The sequence below is a fragment of the Ptychodera flava genome, chromosome 17 (assembly GCF_041260155.1).
Source record: "Ptychodera flava strain L36383 chromosome 17, AS_Pfla_20210202, whole genome shotgun sequence".
NCBI classification, from domain to species: Eukaryota; Metazoa; Hemichordata; class Enteropneusta; family Ptychoderidae; genus Ptychodera; species Ptychodera flava.
The window spans coordinates 37,686,112-37,703,600 of record NC_091944.1 but is presented as its reverse complement, the minus strand read 5'-3'; the positions used below and the strand labels follow the sequence as shown (position 1 = coordinate 37,703,600).

Sequence of the window (17,489 nt, the reverse complement as noted above, 5' to 3'; positions counted from 1 at the left end):
ATGGCATGATATTTAAAGGTGATGTTTCAAGTTCGATATAGACGGTAGGGATGCACTTCCTTTTTATTTCCTTCAAAAATACATCATTTTCTAATTCCAAATTGAATCGTGAAAGCACTGCTCATTTTTTGTGTTGAACGTACGTGTTGAGTGCGGTCAGTGTAGAGTACATGTAAATATATACTGTATACAGAGTCAGGGCCGATCATGCCGGATGACGCTCACTGGTTCAAACTCAGTTTAAATTTCCTTTTTTATTCGTTTTCTACAACTACAAATTCACTGGCATTGCTGAAACTATAAAATAATAGCAATAATGCACCCCCTCCCGAAAGCAAACTTTGCATGACATAATATACCAGGCGAAGCCGAGTACATTATGGAGTGCAAAGTTTGCTGCGTCCATTATGGGCCAGGAGGGGGTGTATTTTTGCTTAAATAAATACACTACAGTCACGATAATTTTCCATATTTATGATACCTCCCGCAATTAAAGTTGTGGAAACACTCCTGGTAAAAGGGCACAGTTGCCAAATTAAACAGTAGCTTCCATAGATTGCGTAAACTTTTATTTATGATGACTTGTAATTACCTTTTCTAGATTAACTTTAACATCTTCCAAGAATGATGCACCATCAGCAGTGTCATCACCATCCAACTGTTGGCTTGTTAAATCTTTCCTCAATTCTTGTCTTGCTTCTTGTAGTGCTAATTGTCTTCTTTTCAATGAATTCCTTTGTCTACGTAGAAATTCCTTAGCTCTTCCTATCGCATCATTTTCCAAGACAAGCCTGACTTTCAAATCACTGTGATAAAATAACAATAAATTCAAGAGTCACTGTCTATTCCATAATTGTAACTTTAATATTCAATTAGAAATGACCTAATTGTGCTGTGTTTAAACACTTTCACTACTATATCTCAATACAACTTCATTTCTATAGCAAAGAGAGGGGGGGGGGCTCAATGAGATGATAACAACTCAACAACAAGATAATAAGGACCAAATAAACAAACTTGGCAAAATCATTCAATCATTAAAAAATGACAACATAATAACTGAGTATCTGTAATAGTAAAATAACCCTGAGACAAGTTCCAAATAGCGAGATCACACCAATTTTGGTGTTCTATGACAGTTGAGCTAAAAGAATGATTGGAGATATTTGCCTTAAGGTTTCTTATAGAAGTATTTCTTTCTTTAAAAGGTGTACTCTCTTCAAATATCTACCCGACAGTAATTTTTTTGAAAAACGATGCAAAAGATTTTGCTAACTTGCATAAGACAAAGCATCTATTGAACATAATATTGCTGACTTTTTATGACCTTACTGGCTTAACCCTGGTCATGATTGATTGAATATTTGTTCATTATTTTGTACATGGGTTCAATTGACTGTTTGTTACCAATGTTTGGTATTCATGTCACCTTCCTTGCAAATCTGACTGATGCCTTGAACAGAACTGATCAAAAATACTCTGTGTTAATATTACCTGAGATATTAAACCTCTGATTTGTATCCTAATCTTTCCTCATAGTCTTACCTCTGATGTTTATATCCTCTGTGATGAAATGGAGTCAAGTCATCAGATTCATCAGAATCACTGGGTACATCATTCCAGGCAAGACGGTGCTGTGTTAGTTTGTATTCTGGTGAATCAGCCTGCAGTGTTACAAAGAAATGCAAAAGCAGTACTCTTGTCAGCCTTTCCATCAATGGTTAACATTCAACTTTTGATAAACTCTATGGATCATAGCATATGTAATCAAAATGAGTGTCTCACCCTGTTTTGAGATAGGGGAAGTATCATCAAAGTCAGCATGTTTGTGAATTGATTAGTTGATATATAAGACTGTATCAAGAAGTTTACAACCTTTCTCTGTTAGCTTTACTTTGTAGATCCATCAGTAAATCTAGAACTTATTCCCAAAACTGACAAACAGGCAAACGATTGTACACTGTCTTTGTGTTAGGTTTGAATAAAATCAGTTCTGGTACTTGTGAATCATTGTGCAGACAAACAACCTACAAAACATATAAACAGCTAAACAACGTAAACATCTGTCACTCGATTCTTTTCTATTATTCAATTATTCTATGAAGCTATTGATAAAACTGCTTGACAGTTTTGCAATATATTGCTGTTCTATAAACAATCACTGTTTTCTGATTTGCGCAAATGAGCATAGAGAACAAACAGGGACCAGTATCTAAGTCTATGAAATGCTCCTGTGAATATCTGTACACAGAGAAGATTTGTCTGACATCATGAAGTATTATTTGTTAGTAGTAAAGTATTATTTAATATTAACTGAAGATTACACCAAAATAAAATCAAAATTAAATTTCTTTGATTGCACAATGTGCAAAGTTTCAAGTAAAATGACAACGACAGAAGTGGATGCTCTGGTAATTCTCAGTGTAATTCTGCATGATTTCTCACAAGATAAATTTAACATTTGATTCATGTCAGAACATTGTGAATGGAGCATTCTTCCTGTCAGGATTCATCTTTGAGTGAAAAGTTTCTTAAATACTCTACAGAGTTGTGTAGAAAAGTCAGGCATGGAATCAAAAGCTTTTCACACACATGAAAATGACAACTGCAGGATTTCCATCACTTCAACAAAAGACAGAAAAGTAATACCATGTCACAGTGAATGCCTATCCATAGCACAGTTCCAATGCCATCAAAAATACACTGATTTAGCAGAGTTTTTTTATTTATAAAAATACCGCAATTATACGGTGTCGCTCAAATTTGATCAGAATTGGTACATACCAAAGATCAACAATAAGTGTTGCAGGAAAATTCTATGTTAATGTTATGACAATGATTTCTGCACAGTACAACCAGAAAAACAACAAGAAATATTTAAACCAGAAAAACAAGAATGACAAAAGTAAATAGGGTCTGAAACTTTAGGTACTGGAGGTCAACTTTAGCAACATGCATAGCAGAAACAGATAGTCCCTCTTAGTTTGAGAATAGACAGTCTCCCCCCCTCTACTGTCTATGGTTTGAGCAGGTCTGTTAATATGTAACAGCTCATAAACAATGACAGGAAATGACTAATTAGCTGTTTCAGTTACTGCCACCACTCCCACACATAATAGGTACCCTGCATACAAATAGGTTAAAGGTCAAAAATCTCTTACTCAGATGTGTGGGCTGTTTCAGTTACTGCCACTACTCCTGCACATTTGCAGGATTTCCCCCTTTCTTTCCTCATTTGCATATTTTTGACACTGACACGTTCATTTGAACATCGTCACATCTCAACCCCTGCATCTACCTGTACACCAAATACTGAGATGGTAGCTTTGGCGGTATGGGAGCCTTTGCGTGTGACAGACATACATCCGCACATCCATACCCACATACATACAGACATACAGACGCCATTGACTCACCATATAAGCTGTTTTTGGTATTTATATAAATACCAAATACAAGCTAAAAACCTTATTTCCAAAATCCTTCTTTGGCTTCCCTCCACAGTAAAAGTCACAATAAAAGTCATCCCAGTTACTTCCTTGGTTGACTAAGAAAGATTGCATTATTTAGACTCCAGCAGCATCTACTGCATTCCATACAGATGCATGCCATAAAAATATCTTCACTGACTATGATGTTCTTGGAAAACAAAACAAAACATTCTGGGCGACTTTGCAGACTCACCAAACTACGTCGACCAGATCTTTTACTTCTGTCTCTGTCTGTTTTCCTCTTTGGACGTCTCTCTTCAGTATTATCTCTTTCATCTTCACCTGGTGATTACAATTGTGAAAAATATCATATAGTATCTACATGTACTCAGTATAACTAGGTTATCTTGTAGAATGTGTCGAAGGCTGTGTCTACATTTCTCTGCCTTGACATACAACCATAGACCCTCGAGGGTCTATGATACAACTTACATAATTCTATCTTAGCAGTCTATATGCTGTCAATGTCTCATTCAAGTATCCTCCATAATTTGGTACTAACAATTACCAATGCAGGGGTTTATTACAAACATTCCATTTCCAGTTCACATGGTAGTACTGACATGGATAAAACTGGTGCTCAGAGGTTAGAGGATGGAATTGAAGAATGTGATAATATGATTATGCACAAGAACTGTTTATCATGTCCTCTGTTGCTGATGCCAAAAAACAGACTTCATGCAAGAAGGAAGGACCTACTACCATGCACAGAAAACCCAAATCAGCTCTGAATGTACAGTCCATTAGGTTTTTGCACCAGTGATGTAAACTTCCTGAATCTTAGTACCTGTATATTCATCTGTGTTATTTTCCTCAATGACTACAAAGTCATTGATTAGAGTCCATTGCGACTGCAACTAACAATGAGTGCCTGCACATGTACAAGAGAACTGCAAAGCGCCCAAGATTTTTAAAATGCCATGCTGACATTGACAATGCCTCAATTCAAAGAATCACTTCATTCTGCTTTATGCCATCATCAATTTCATTTAATTCTTTAATCATGTTTTTGATTTTCATTACTGATTTGTCTCACCTCACAGATGGAATTCAGTGATTGGCTTTGTGATTTATAGATGCCTGTCTGTAAACCAAAGAGGGCTTGTAAATTGCTGGAAATTTTTTGCTTAGCTTACATTGAATTTAACAAGAGAAATTGCCTTTGTCACATAAATTACAGAAATGTTATCCTTCAAAGATTTCAGTCTATGAACTCTTGAAAGCTACTGACCGTACCCAATGAGCAACATAAGAAAAATAGAGTGAGTGATACTTTGGCACATTTAACTTTGTATTTACCTGATCCCCAGGGACTAATGATTGCATCATTCATGCACTTAGAGATTATCACGGAAAATAAAACACTCAGTTCATTAGCTTATAGTAACACATTGTTACTTTTTAGCCTGTATCGCAATTGGAGTGATTGTGAGGTGCATAAACTGAGTAGATGACAAGAGGGAGGAGTGAGGTGTGTTATCCAAACATCTAAATGCTTCAGTTCTTTGCTTCATTGTATAGCACACCAGGCAAGTGTTTCTCACAACAAGCGACCTAGCGGCCGATATAGCTCCGCTGTGTTTATGTAGAGAATAACTATTTTTGACACATGTTGATGAAGAAGGTGGAAATCTTTGATAGCTCAATGCAGTGGCCAGAAAAAAGTGGCTAAAATAGCTGCAAAATACACAATTGAAGATTTCATCATACTTTGAATATATCACATCGGACAATCCCTAAGAACATGTCAACCAAAGCTAACTGATGAGTAGTTTTTTGAGAATAAAATTTTCTGACCAAAAATGGCAACGATTGCCCCAAAAATAAAAATCGCAGATTTCATCATAATTTCAAAAGATCAAATTCAGTTCATCTATAGAGACCTGTATACCAAATTTCAAAGCTGTTAGACCTGTACTTTTTGAGAATCACATTTTTTGACCAAAAATGGAAAAAATTGCCCCAAAAATACAAAATTGCAGATTTCATCATAATTTCAACAAATATCACTTAGTTTATCTATAGAAACCTGTATACCAAATTTCAAAGCTATCAGATGAGTAGTTTTGGAAATACATATTTTTTGACCGAAAATGGCAAAAATTGCCCCAAAAATACAAAATTACAGATTTCATCAGAAATTATATATTACTAAGCTCATCTGTAGAAACCTTTATACCAATTTTCAAAGCTATCTGACCAGTACTTTTTGAGAAACACATTTTTTGACCAAAAATTGGCAAAAATCGCCCCAAAATTACAAAATTGCAATTTTCATCATAATTTCAACAAATATCATTAAGATGATCTGTAGGAACCTGTATACCAAATTGCAAAGCTATCAGATGAGTAGTTTTGGAAATACACATTTTTTGACCAAAATTGGCAAAAATTGCCCCAAAAATACAAAATTGCAGATTACATCATAATTTCAGTAAATATCATTAAGATGATCTGTAGGAACCTGTATACCAAATTGCTAAGCTATCAGATGAGCAGTTTTGGAAATACACATTTTTTGACCAAAAATGGCAAAAATTGCCCCGAAAATACAAAATTACAGATTTCATCAGAAATTCAATATGTATTACTTAGTTCATCAATACAAATCTGTATACCAAATTTCAAAACTATCAGTTGAGTACTTTTTGAGAAATACATTTTTTGACCAAAAATGGCAAAAATTGCCTTAAAAATGCAATTTTCAATATTTCTGCAAAATTTGAACAAATCTGAAATAGATCATCCCTAGGGACATATGTACCAAATATCAAAGCTATCTGACTGTTAGTTTTGAAGAAGAAGATTTTTAAAGATTTTTTTACCAAAAATGACAAAAATTGCCTTAAAAATACAAATATGCAAATTTCACCACGATTTAAAGAAATCTGACTGAAGTCACCCTAAGTAAACTGCATATAAAATTTTAAAGCAATCGGACAAGCCGTTTCAGAGAAGAAGATTTTTTTACCAAAAACAGCAAAAAATGCCCCAAAAATACAAATATGCAAATTTCACCACGATTTGAACAAACTTAAGTGAGGTCATCCCAAGTGAACTGCATATAAAATTTCAAAGCAATTGGACTTGCAGTTTCAGAGAAGAAGGCAATTGTTGACGGACGACGACGGACGACAGACGACGGACGACGACGGAAAATCAACCTATTTGATAAGCTCCGTGTCGCTGACAGCGGAGCTAAAAAGATAACATAAAGACAACTGTCCACCCAAGCCTTTGCCTGCTATATTGACCAACACATGATTTTGTTAGTAAATGTAAGAGTAAATACCATGATGGAGCTATGCTATTTAGAATTCACAGAATCTTATGAATCTTTTGATTTACCTGTAGTCTCCTGAATATCTTCTTCATCAGACTTTCCAAAATCTCTTGGATGTACCATTTCACGTTCCTTTTAAAGGCAAGAATACAGGTAAGTTGGGTTGAGTGAGATGGTGTGATAGCAGGGGCAGAAATTACTTTATTGTTGATCAATAAAACTGTATTGGTATATGAAGAGGTATGTAATGATATGGATCTAACAAAAGTGACCAGTGTGGTTACTGATGTACGACTGCAACTTGAAGGCATGATTGAAACAAGCAGGCTACTACCTGATACAGCTTCACTGTGAATTTTAACAGTAAAAAATAATGAAAATAATTGTCTCTCATATTACAGAGTTCACAGACCATTTTAATAGCTGACAGCTTTAAGTTACAAGTCAGTAATTTTGCAGTGATAGGAATGGGGTAAAACGCTGAAGTAATTTATAGCATCTACAAATCAAAAAATACCGTCAATGACGCTGTACCTTCTCTAATGTGTGGCCAGGTCAGGTAATTGGTTGTTGGCATGGAGTTGTTGGTAAATAGTTGATGTTGTAGGGGCATGAGGTGGGATATGGACCCAAAGAACCCAAAAGATGATTAAATACATCAATTAAAAAAATTCTAAGCTACAGTATAAACTGCCTAAAGATAGTTCAATGTGGGAAAAAGTTAAATAATTCAGAAATAAGAATTCACAGTCCAAAATAATAATGACGCACTTCCTTACTGACCTGAGTGCATGTGAAATACACAACCTGGCATCTGTAAATTAAATGTATACCAAGTGATCATTTTAAGTCACTTTTAACTGTTTTTAATGGATTTTCCAAAGAGTCCTGTGAAAATGATGAAAAACGCTTTATCTGGTCTTGTGTTTGTATAACCACATGGCTGATAATTGTCATAGTATTGAAAAAAAATTGAAAGTGAAGAAATTACTGTTTTTTAATAGGCATATTTTCCTTGAAATACGTGACCGTGTAAAGAATATATGCTAAAAGTGTTTAAGAGTAAATTTCTTTTTAAAAAATAATTTAATCTGTGACCAAAGGATTTTTATTCTTTGAGTTTACAAATTCAAACATAGCAATTTGTTCAATCATCTTGTGCAGCGCAAAATTTATAAAATGACTGAAAAACAAAACAAATTGGCAGAATTACAGTCTTTGTGATGTAAAATTATGGGTTGACATCACGATAACTGTTAATCTGTTTGAAGTTCTAATATACTATAATTTAAAAAAGAAAAGTTCATGCAGAAACGGTAAAATATATTGTCAGCAATGTAGTGTTAATTTTGACTTTACATCAAAATATGCCTTTGCTGGATACCAAATATATAGGGCGAAATATTAAAATCAGCCATGTTCAGCAAAATCCACACAACAGCATTGATCCTTTTCTAATTTCATTTGATTTGCTTATGTTATCCTTGTATGACAGTCAGTACAATATCGAACTTGAACACAACACAGTGAATAAGTATGCTGTAAATGAAATGGTGTGGCTGCATCCACATGCAGCAATAGGAGTGCCTTTGTCTCTCACCCCTCATTTCCAACCTGTCCCATCCCTGAAAAAATAGTTTGGTCTTATATTTATAATGTTAATAATTTCTGTATTTGTTAAAATGTGCGCATCTCAAAAACTTTTGATCATATACATTTTCATTGTTTTTTATAGCTGACCAGTCAGTTAACCTGTTTATATTGAATATTTGCGCATTTTTCCGCAGTATTTGACATTTTCTGAATACCTTCTTATTCAGTTTGTCATTTTCTAAAAGTTTAAATGCTCCATTGTGTGGTCAAGCTTTCCACAAGCATTAAATGTGGTACTTCATATGGGAGGGTCTGCCTCTAGAGGGCGGGCATCATGAATAGTGTTTGTTGGTTAATTCTTCCACGTAAACTTCTGATTGTACTGTAAACATTGAACATGGCCGACGTCCGATTTTCCTGTCTAAAACTTTCACTCATTTTCGTTCATATGACTCTGAAACTCCAGGAAACGATTGGGAAGAAGGGGTTATCTTGAAATATTGAGGTACTCGCCGATATTTTGCAAAATTAAATGAGAAAAAATGCAAGGAAAATGCCGACAGGTTTACACAATGACAGTTTTCAGACTCGGAGGCATATGATCATCTCTGCAGATTATGCAACAGGCCAAGATCACGTGAGGCCATGAAGGGATATCCATGCAACTCAGTACCAAACACTAGCGCTCACAGAGTGAGCAAACACAAAGTGAGTACCCCTAACGTCAGCTCAGTAGTCTGTAATAGATTGTAGTCAACTAAGAAACCTTGGCGAAAGGCTTAACACTGTGGCTATGCCGCTAAGTCCCTTTTCATTTTTGTCATAGCTCAAAATCGTTCTCCCACACCTCAACCTGAGCCATGAACACCCCCACCAGTTTATGATATGACCCATCACAATGGCATGACGTCAACGTTCAACGGATCTTGACAGACGGAAGTCTTGACAGACGGAAGTACTTGACAGCAGCATACTGGTTTTCAACTCTAATACCTTCTCTGTCTATAAATAGACACGAGAAGGTAATAAAAAAGCAGCTACACTTGGCGCACGAGTTATTGGAACACCAAATTAGGTAATTACCCAGCAACTTGGCTGAGTACTTTGCTATTTGACCTGGCGTTTACCTAAACAAGAGTCTGTTTTATGGTCTGAAGACTGATAAGATATCCACCACACTCAGCAGGCAGCTCCTCCACTGAGTAAACTGATATGTCTACACTGCAAAAAACATTTTTGACTGGCAGCTGCATGTAGTTGATGGGAGAGTTTTGAAGGGCCGGAATAAAATGTTGTAAAGTGTAAAAGATGATTTGCCGCTGTCATTTTGTGTCCTGTTTTTGTTTATATGCATGTTATTACCAGTTTTTTAATCGCAATTACATACATTGAAGAAACACTGACTGTCAGAGCAACCATCCAATCATATGATAAAATGGACTGTTCCATCAACGTCGGTGGTGGGCTCATGGAAGGTGGTAAATTTGACGAGTTTTGTAACTCTAGATCTACAAGGGATGCTGCGATGTTTCAATTCCAAATAACATACAGAGGCAAAACCTGTCAGGTTCAGGCCCAGGACACAAAATGAGTACAATAGATTGTGTTACATCATAATATTTATTCCCCCTTTTCACAATTTTCCCATGAACTAGATGCCAGTTGAAAATGGGTTGTTCCAGTGTAGGCATATCAGTTTACTCAGTGGGAGCTGCCTGCTGAGTTTGATGGATATCTTATCAGTCTTCAGACAATGAAACAGACTCTTGTTTAGGTAAATGCCAGGTCAAATTGCAAAGTGCTCAGCTAAGTTGCTGGGTAATTACCTAATTTGGTGTTCCGATAACTCGTGCCCTCGCTGTAAAACAGTCGTTCAAGGGATTTTTCACAAAAAATTAATTTACAAAGTAGAAAAGCAAGCAAACATGTATAAGATTTATGATCAAAAACATGGAAATTTGTCCCTTAAATTTATAAAGTCATAATTTCAAAACAACAGACTGAGGTCAGTTTTAGGAACTTTCCAATCAAATTTGAATGCAATGAAAAGGATATTAGAATATGATCCAGGATAACCTACCTCTTCATTATCCGGACTAGGTGGTGCCAACTCATCCAGTTTCAATCCTGGTGTTTTAGGTGTTCTCATTACATCACCATTTATTGCAATATCTTCATCATTCTCTTCAACATGCTTGGAATCACTGTAACATCAAAGACAACAATTGTACTAACATATCTTCTAAATAGAAATGATTATTTTGCAGAAGTTTGATTACTACATCAATGTTCTGTTCTAATATTCAATAACATCAATATCTCTTCCATTTTTGATTTATGTTGTTGTTCTCTTGATTATCAAGTAATCTTTTCTCTTCTGAATGTATTTATCTGTGAATCATAATACTAAACTTTATCAATACTTCAACTCAAATGTGTCTACACCCACACTTATACGGATATTTTTAAATCTCATGGACTGATTATACCTATTTTACACTGTGGACCGAAATTCCCATCATTAGATTTAACAAAGATAGATCAAATATAGATTTGTTGTTCAGTGTTTTCTGCTTATGTGTCAGATTAATAGTGATGTGTTTCAGTGTCAAAACAAGTCATTATATACCATTTCACAAAACAATCATATTTAAACACATCATTGATTGATACAAGACCAAAGAGGCAATCCCAAAATGTTCTTAGCAAAGCGATATAGGCTACACTTCAATGATAAGTGTGCAGTCTCACTGCTTGAAAAATCAAGAGTTGAATAGTGGAGTAGTCTGGTGAATAGATCCCTTTCAACTCTGAATACAGCATGGACAAATGGTCAATGTTTAACACTGAGAATGATTTCAGAATCTATGGGTGGGAATGTGGTGTAGTGTGCCTATCACTAGGATCAGCGATAAACATTCTTGCCACAAGTCCAACTTCATCCTTCATGTGAGGTTATTTAAATATTCTGTGAATCCAATTGGAAAGCTTCTGCTGAATGAATAAGAGTTTCCATGTGTTTTTGTGATTTATCATATACCGGTACATGTACCTACATTCACGTGCCTTTGTAAAGCTAGGGGGCAAGTGCCCTCACTTCTGTGAATTTTATTTATGTATCACACCCAGGCCCGGTGCCAAAATATGGACAATCACGTGCATTTCTGAACTATCTCAATTCTGGTTGCTACACGCGTTGCTATCCGCAAACATTCCATCGTACACAAAGCCAGCGGGAGATTAGGAAAACGTCTGCTCACTCAGATCGTAGTTGTGTATGGCAACAATAGAGCCACGACGGTGACATCGACTTATATTCCTAAATTCTAGTGAAATCCTGAGTATACTAAGTGCGTGCTTGTTCAGTATATATTACAATAAATTGACATCATGCTTTTGTCATTCTTACATCTCGATTTCAGCCTGGATCTCTGTTGGTCACGTAATAGTACGGATGTTGCTTTGTGCGTTTTAGAATTCTGCAGTTATGTATGTCAATCCGCAAAGGGAAGCGGCCATCGCATTTATGAAAAATTGACACAAATGGCGAAGAATTTTTGATATCGCACACATTTTTATCGCCTAAACAATGTTGAATATTATGTAAACTACATATTTGTCATTCCATAAGGTATATAATAAAACTTTTACAGCCCTGATACAGCTTTTGCAGGGCTTGATCGTACGGCGTATGGGCCCTCACAAGCTCAGGCCCTTCCGCCGTATGACCTCGGGCCGCAAAAGCCGTATCAGGGCTGTAAAGATTACTATGTAACACATCATTTTTGTTGTTACCTCACAAAACTTGCATATAGTACTCCTGATACTGAGACATTCAGTATGAATACCAATTCTTTTCAATACTAAGGTCACACCATCCTATAGACATTCAGTATGAATACCAATTCTTTTCAATACTAAGGTCACACCATCCTATAGACATTCAGTATGAATACCAATTCTTTTCAATACTAAGGTCACACCATCCTATAGACATTCAGTATGAATACCAATGCTTTTCAATAGTAAGGTCACACCATCCTATAGACATTCAGTATGAATACCAATTCTTTTCAATACTAAGGTCACACCATCCTATAGACATTCAGTATGGATACCAATTCTTTTCAATACTAAGGTCACACCATCCTATAGACATTCAGTATGAATACCAATTCTTTTCAATACTAAGGTCACACCATCCTATAGACATTCAGTATGAATACCAATGCTTTTCAATAGTAAGGTCACACCATCCTATAGACATTCAGTATGAATACCAATTCTTTTCAATACTAAGGTCACACCATCCTATAGACATTCAGTATGAATACCAATTCTTTTCAATACTAAGGTCACACCATCCTATAGACATTCAGTATGAATACCAATTCTTTTCAATACTAAGGTCACACCATCCTACATGTATATACCATAGAGTACAAAGGCCACTGGAATCCAACACAAAGTATACGATATTTGTTTGTGCTGACCCAAGTTACCTTCTCTCTTTGATAACAGTCTTACCTTGATTTCTTGTCATATTCTTCTCTTGATCTCTTCAGCTTCTTGATGTCAGATTCTAATCTGGATTTCAATTTCTTCAAATCCTGTAATTCTTTTTTGAGTTCTCTGATATCATTCTGTAAACGTCTCTTCTCTGCTCGTAATTTTTCTAAATCCATAGCATTGGCATCACCAGCTCTCTTAACAAATGCTTCCTGGTATTTCACACAAACATTAAACTAAAATGACTCAGCTTATTGCTACATAATAGACCATGGTGATCAACATCATGAATCCAACTAACAGATTAATCGCTGATCTGATACATATATTGCTACATAATAGACCATGGTGATCAACATCATGAATCCAACTAACAGATTAATTGCTGATCTGATACATATATTGCTACATGATAGAGTATGGTGATCAACATCATGAATCCAACTAACAGATTACTGGCTGATAGGATAACATAATTTTGATAAGGTGGGTATGTTGATGCTGATTCATCAATAGCTGAATTTGTTGATGACATTACATTTTTGATTGATACTCTATTCTTCACTCATGTAACAAGATACTTCTAACATTCAGGAAAAATAAAGATACTTATAGGTCTTCCCTTCTTGTATTATAAGACTACATTGTTCGGAAAACTATTAGAATGAGGCATATATATGTATTGTATACAAAACATGTGGCTGTGTATATGACTACAGAACTAATAAATTGTGGTGTCAAGATACCTATGGCTATATATTACAAATTCAATGCTATAGTGTATAAATCTTATTGCACAAATTAAAATACACTCACATCTTGTTCTTGGTCAAATTTCTCCATATCTTCTCTAAGTCGTTCCTGTCTTCTATCAAGGCTTTTTTCCTATAATATGAAAGCCTTGTGTCTTTATCATGCAAGTTTAACAGTTCGTCTCCTAAGAGACTATTCGCCATTTATAATATATAATTTGGTATGTCCCATAATAGTCCTTCTTGTTAGAGTGACAATGGTCCCATATAAATACCATAATCTAATTTGATACGTATATATTCATTTGATACCCTCTAGCGGGAAAGTATTCAATGAAAGTAGATATATGTAAATATTTCACAGTTACAACAACTTACTAAAATATTCTCAACACACTTCAATTATGGTTATCTCCATTTTTGTTTGCATTTAGGGAAGAGGTCATTTTCAAACAGGCAGTACCGCCGGATACCTCCCGCGGTATACCTCTGCCTCGCTTACCGCCAGATTACCACCGCTCGGAGACCCTGAATATTCATGAGAAAGTCATAACCGCGGACTGGAAGTGAAACATTCACACCTCTACTACTCCTAATGATCACGGTAATACCGTGGGCACAGCGGTAAATGGCCTGAACGGCTACAGTTTGCAGTATTTTTTTGAGAGGAGTGAGAGAGAGAGAGAGCGTGTACGTCTTGGTCTAAAAAACTAGTAAGTCGTCACTGTTGCGTATGTTCACTTCCGTCACTCTGTAAAATATTGCACACTAAATACCTATTAAAAAGGTGCAATCTATGAACACCCCCTAACATGTCTTAGGTGTAATCGATGTCACAAAAAAGAGTTGACGATTTATCAAATGTAAAGTTCAAGTTAATTACAACACCCAAAATTTGTTCAATTTGTGCGAGATCGGGAAGTAAAACTCGGGTCTTACATCAGCAGAGCCATTCCATGATAGCAAATATCGACATGGCGTCTGGAGACAATTTGTCGTGTCTATTTTTTGTCTGCATTTGATAGCAGCATAAATGTCCTTGCACTCAATAAAGAAGGCACTGAAATTACCAGTTAAAATCGGCGAAACGATGGGGTGCGACGTTTTAGCCACTTGAGTGAACATCAGATCGTTCACCCAACGACTACGTAACAGCCTATCACCAACCCGACATGCGAACCGGGCAGGCGAAGTTTATTCCTTAAATTTATGCCATTCTGATATTTATACGCCTACAGACTTGGAGCAAGTTTACGATCACATGTTTATGTTAATAAACTTCATAAACACGTTCAATAAAGAAAGCATTCTGCTATAAAGTTCGGGTCAATAAAATACGCTGCTGGTATAATTGTTTTGAAGTCTGAAGCTCTGCATTCAAGATTACGGAATGGTAGGTATTCTTTGAACTCTGAGCAAACAGAACAATGAATGTAAGCAAGGAATAAACTAGAAATATTTATGTGTTTATCACACGACACCAATGTTATGTCTTGTGTTGATAGCATTGTAGTTTTTTACAGAGTGACAGAGATATTGCAAATCTAGTTGGCGCGATCACTATGAAATAATCAAGAAAAATATAAATTGACCGACATATCGACGTAGTTTACGGCTCTGCACGCATCGATAACCATAGCCGCGACGGGGTATGTGCCGCTACGGACCACGCTTCTCTAGGTAAAAATCACTCTGCATTTTGATAATTTTGAATGAATGTGTCTGTGGACTATTCTGCACAGTAAAATTTAAAAGATCATTTCTGTGCTGATCCTCATAAAATGCCGACATTTTGTCAAGCGACACCGCTCACCGTTACCATTTTTTGTATATCCATGGCGATACGTAATTAAGCCCACTGCAGCTCTGAAAATTCCATGATCTTGATTTGTTTGAAGTCCCGTCAGCGTGGCTAAACTTGGCTGACGTACGTTCAATAATGATTCTACATAAATCAGACTTGTTATCCAAAGACTCTTGGTGTTAAAAGGTCAATTTAGACGTTGCCTGATTAAAAACATTGTCCCAAAATCGTTTGCTGAACGTGACACTCTATGCGATGATCTTTTTTTGGGCGTGGGATTCTATGCATATGATGACGACATCGAGTTCGTGAACCCTGTGACGTATTTGATTTGCATAATTGATGTCCACCTCCAACTGCCCGAAAGTAAGCAACATTCCATTGACCATGAAAGTACAGTAAGACTTTACCGTACATATTTTTTGAATATCAGCATCCAGCTTTGATGTCCAACATATTTCTGTCATAATATCGATACTTGATGTGATGTTCGGTCTGTAAAATCACCAATATATGTCGGAAATTTGTGACTTCATTTCTCAACACTTTTTATTACTGACGCGTCATGTGTCTGGGCACGCTGGGTTCATGAAATCGCCGAAACTTTACTCGATAAATATCGGCAATTTATGACTATTTTAACATCGATGCTAGATCAGTTAACAATTACGTGTACACTCCCTCTGTTAAGATGTCCATCTTTTCCATTTGACCATATTACCTCTGCAATTTAGGGATACCCATAAACAATACTGCAATGAAATGACGTGCCTCTATTTTTTTTCGTCCATGATTTACGCCGGTATGTCAACTCGCTGATAGAAGATTGCACTCGTAGCGAGAACGCAAAGCAGAGTGGCTTCTGCGAACTGTGCGCGTAACGTTTTGCACAGATTTGGATTGAGAAGTGCCGACTCACACAACATGCTCACACAGTCGCATTTTCTGGAGAACTAAAAATTTACTTAACGCAACATTTTCGTGGTTGCCAAGCAACTTGTGGCCATGGCCCTATTCTGAGCTAATGTCGTTAAACGGCAACAGCACTCTTGGGGATTCCCATACTGATTACAAGTCAGACACTGCCAGGTGACCATGCATGAGGCCCGTTCTCTTTCATTCACTCAGTTTCCAAATGGCTGACCGCAAAAATCAGAAGACTTCAAAACAATAGTTTACTAATAATGTACTAAGCAGCGTGGTTTTCCGTGGTCTCATTATGCATGCAAGCTCATTAAAAGCTGCTAATTGCCTTACCGCCGGTCCCTCCAGGGTTAGAGGTATACCGCGGGAGGTATTGGTGGTACCGCCTATTTGAAAATTTCCTCTTCCCTTAATCACATGCAAGACTTGTCATGCGTGAAAGCTGCCATTTAAACACTGATACCACTACAATTCATATGGAAATTTCTGGAAACTTCTGCAATATATTACTGCTACAGAAATCTATCCAAAACCATTATATATTCAAAATTTCATAGGAAAGGGAAACTAAATTTTACTGATGACAAGTTATCTGTTAACCTATGCCATAACATATAAACCTGATGCAAACACAGTCACATATATTCCTATGTATTCCTACATGTAATCTATATTGTTAATTTTATATATTAAATAGTTCATTCAATTGTGGAGAATGCACTAACATGAAAGGTGTTTTCATAAAAATATTGAAAAGATTGGCAGTGTAAAATAGTTTCTCACCAACAGGATTATTTTGGTATTATTTTGGTCCATAGCTGTAGCTCACCTCTTTTTCAACTTGTTTCAGTTCTCTCTGTAACTCTTTCTTCCTTCTTTCTAATGCCTCTGACATTTCTTTTAAAGCGCCATCCTGTTCTTCGTGCTTTTCATGAATTTTGTCTTTCTTTTCTTCAAACTGTTTTCTCATTTCATTCAAAATCTTGTCATGTTCCTTTGACATCTTCTTCTTTTCTGCTTCAAGTTTCTCTCTGAAGGATTTCTTCTCCTTTATTTCCTGGAGATAATAATTATGGTATCACTGACTTTATATGGTTTATACAAGTAATTTTGCCCTTTGCAAGATGTTCATA

At 36.1% G+C, this 17,489-nt stretch overlaps 1 protein-coding gene across 1 annotated transcript in view; it reads right to left on the bottom strand.

Moving 5' to 3' along the window:
• The window catches only part of LOC139116254 (centrosomal protein of 164 kDa-like), a 50,740-nt gene that overhangs the window by 12,937 nt on the left and 20,314 nt on the right, over nt 1-17,489 (bottom strand). The window contains exons 17-24 of the mRNA XM_070678842.1: nt 17,186-17,413; nt 13,693-13,761; nt 12,895-13,088; nt 10,448-10,571; nt 6,840-6,906; nt 3,685-3,773; nt 1,546-1,664; nt 593-806 (exon numbers count right to left, since the gene is read on the bottom strand). Coding sequence (XP_070534943.1) covers nt 593-806; nt 1,546-1,664; nt 3,685-3,773; nt 6,840-6,906; nt 10,448-10,571; nt 12,895-13,088; nt 13,693-13,761; nt 17,186-17,413 — 1,104 coding nt within the window. The remainder of the gene's footprint in view (nt 1-592; nt 807-1,545; nt 1,665-3,684; nt 3,774-6,839; nt 6,907-10,447; nt 10,572-12,894; nt 13,089-13,692; nt 13,762-17,185; nt 17,414-17,489) is intronic.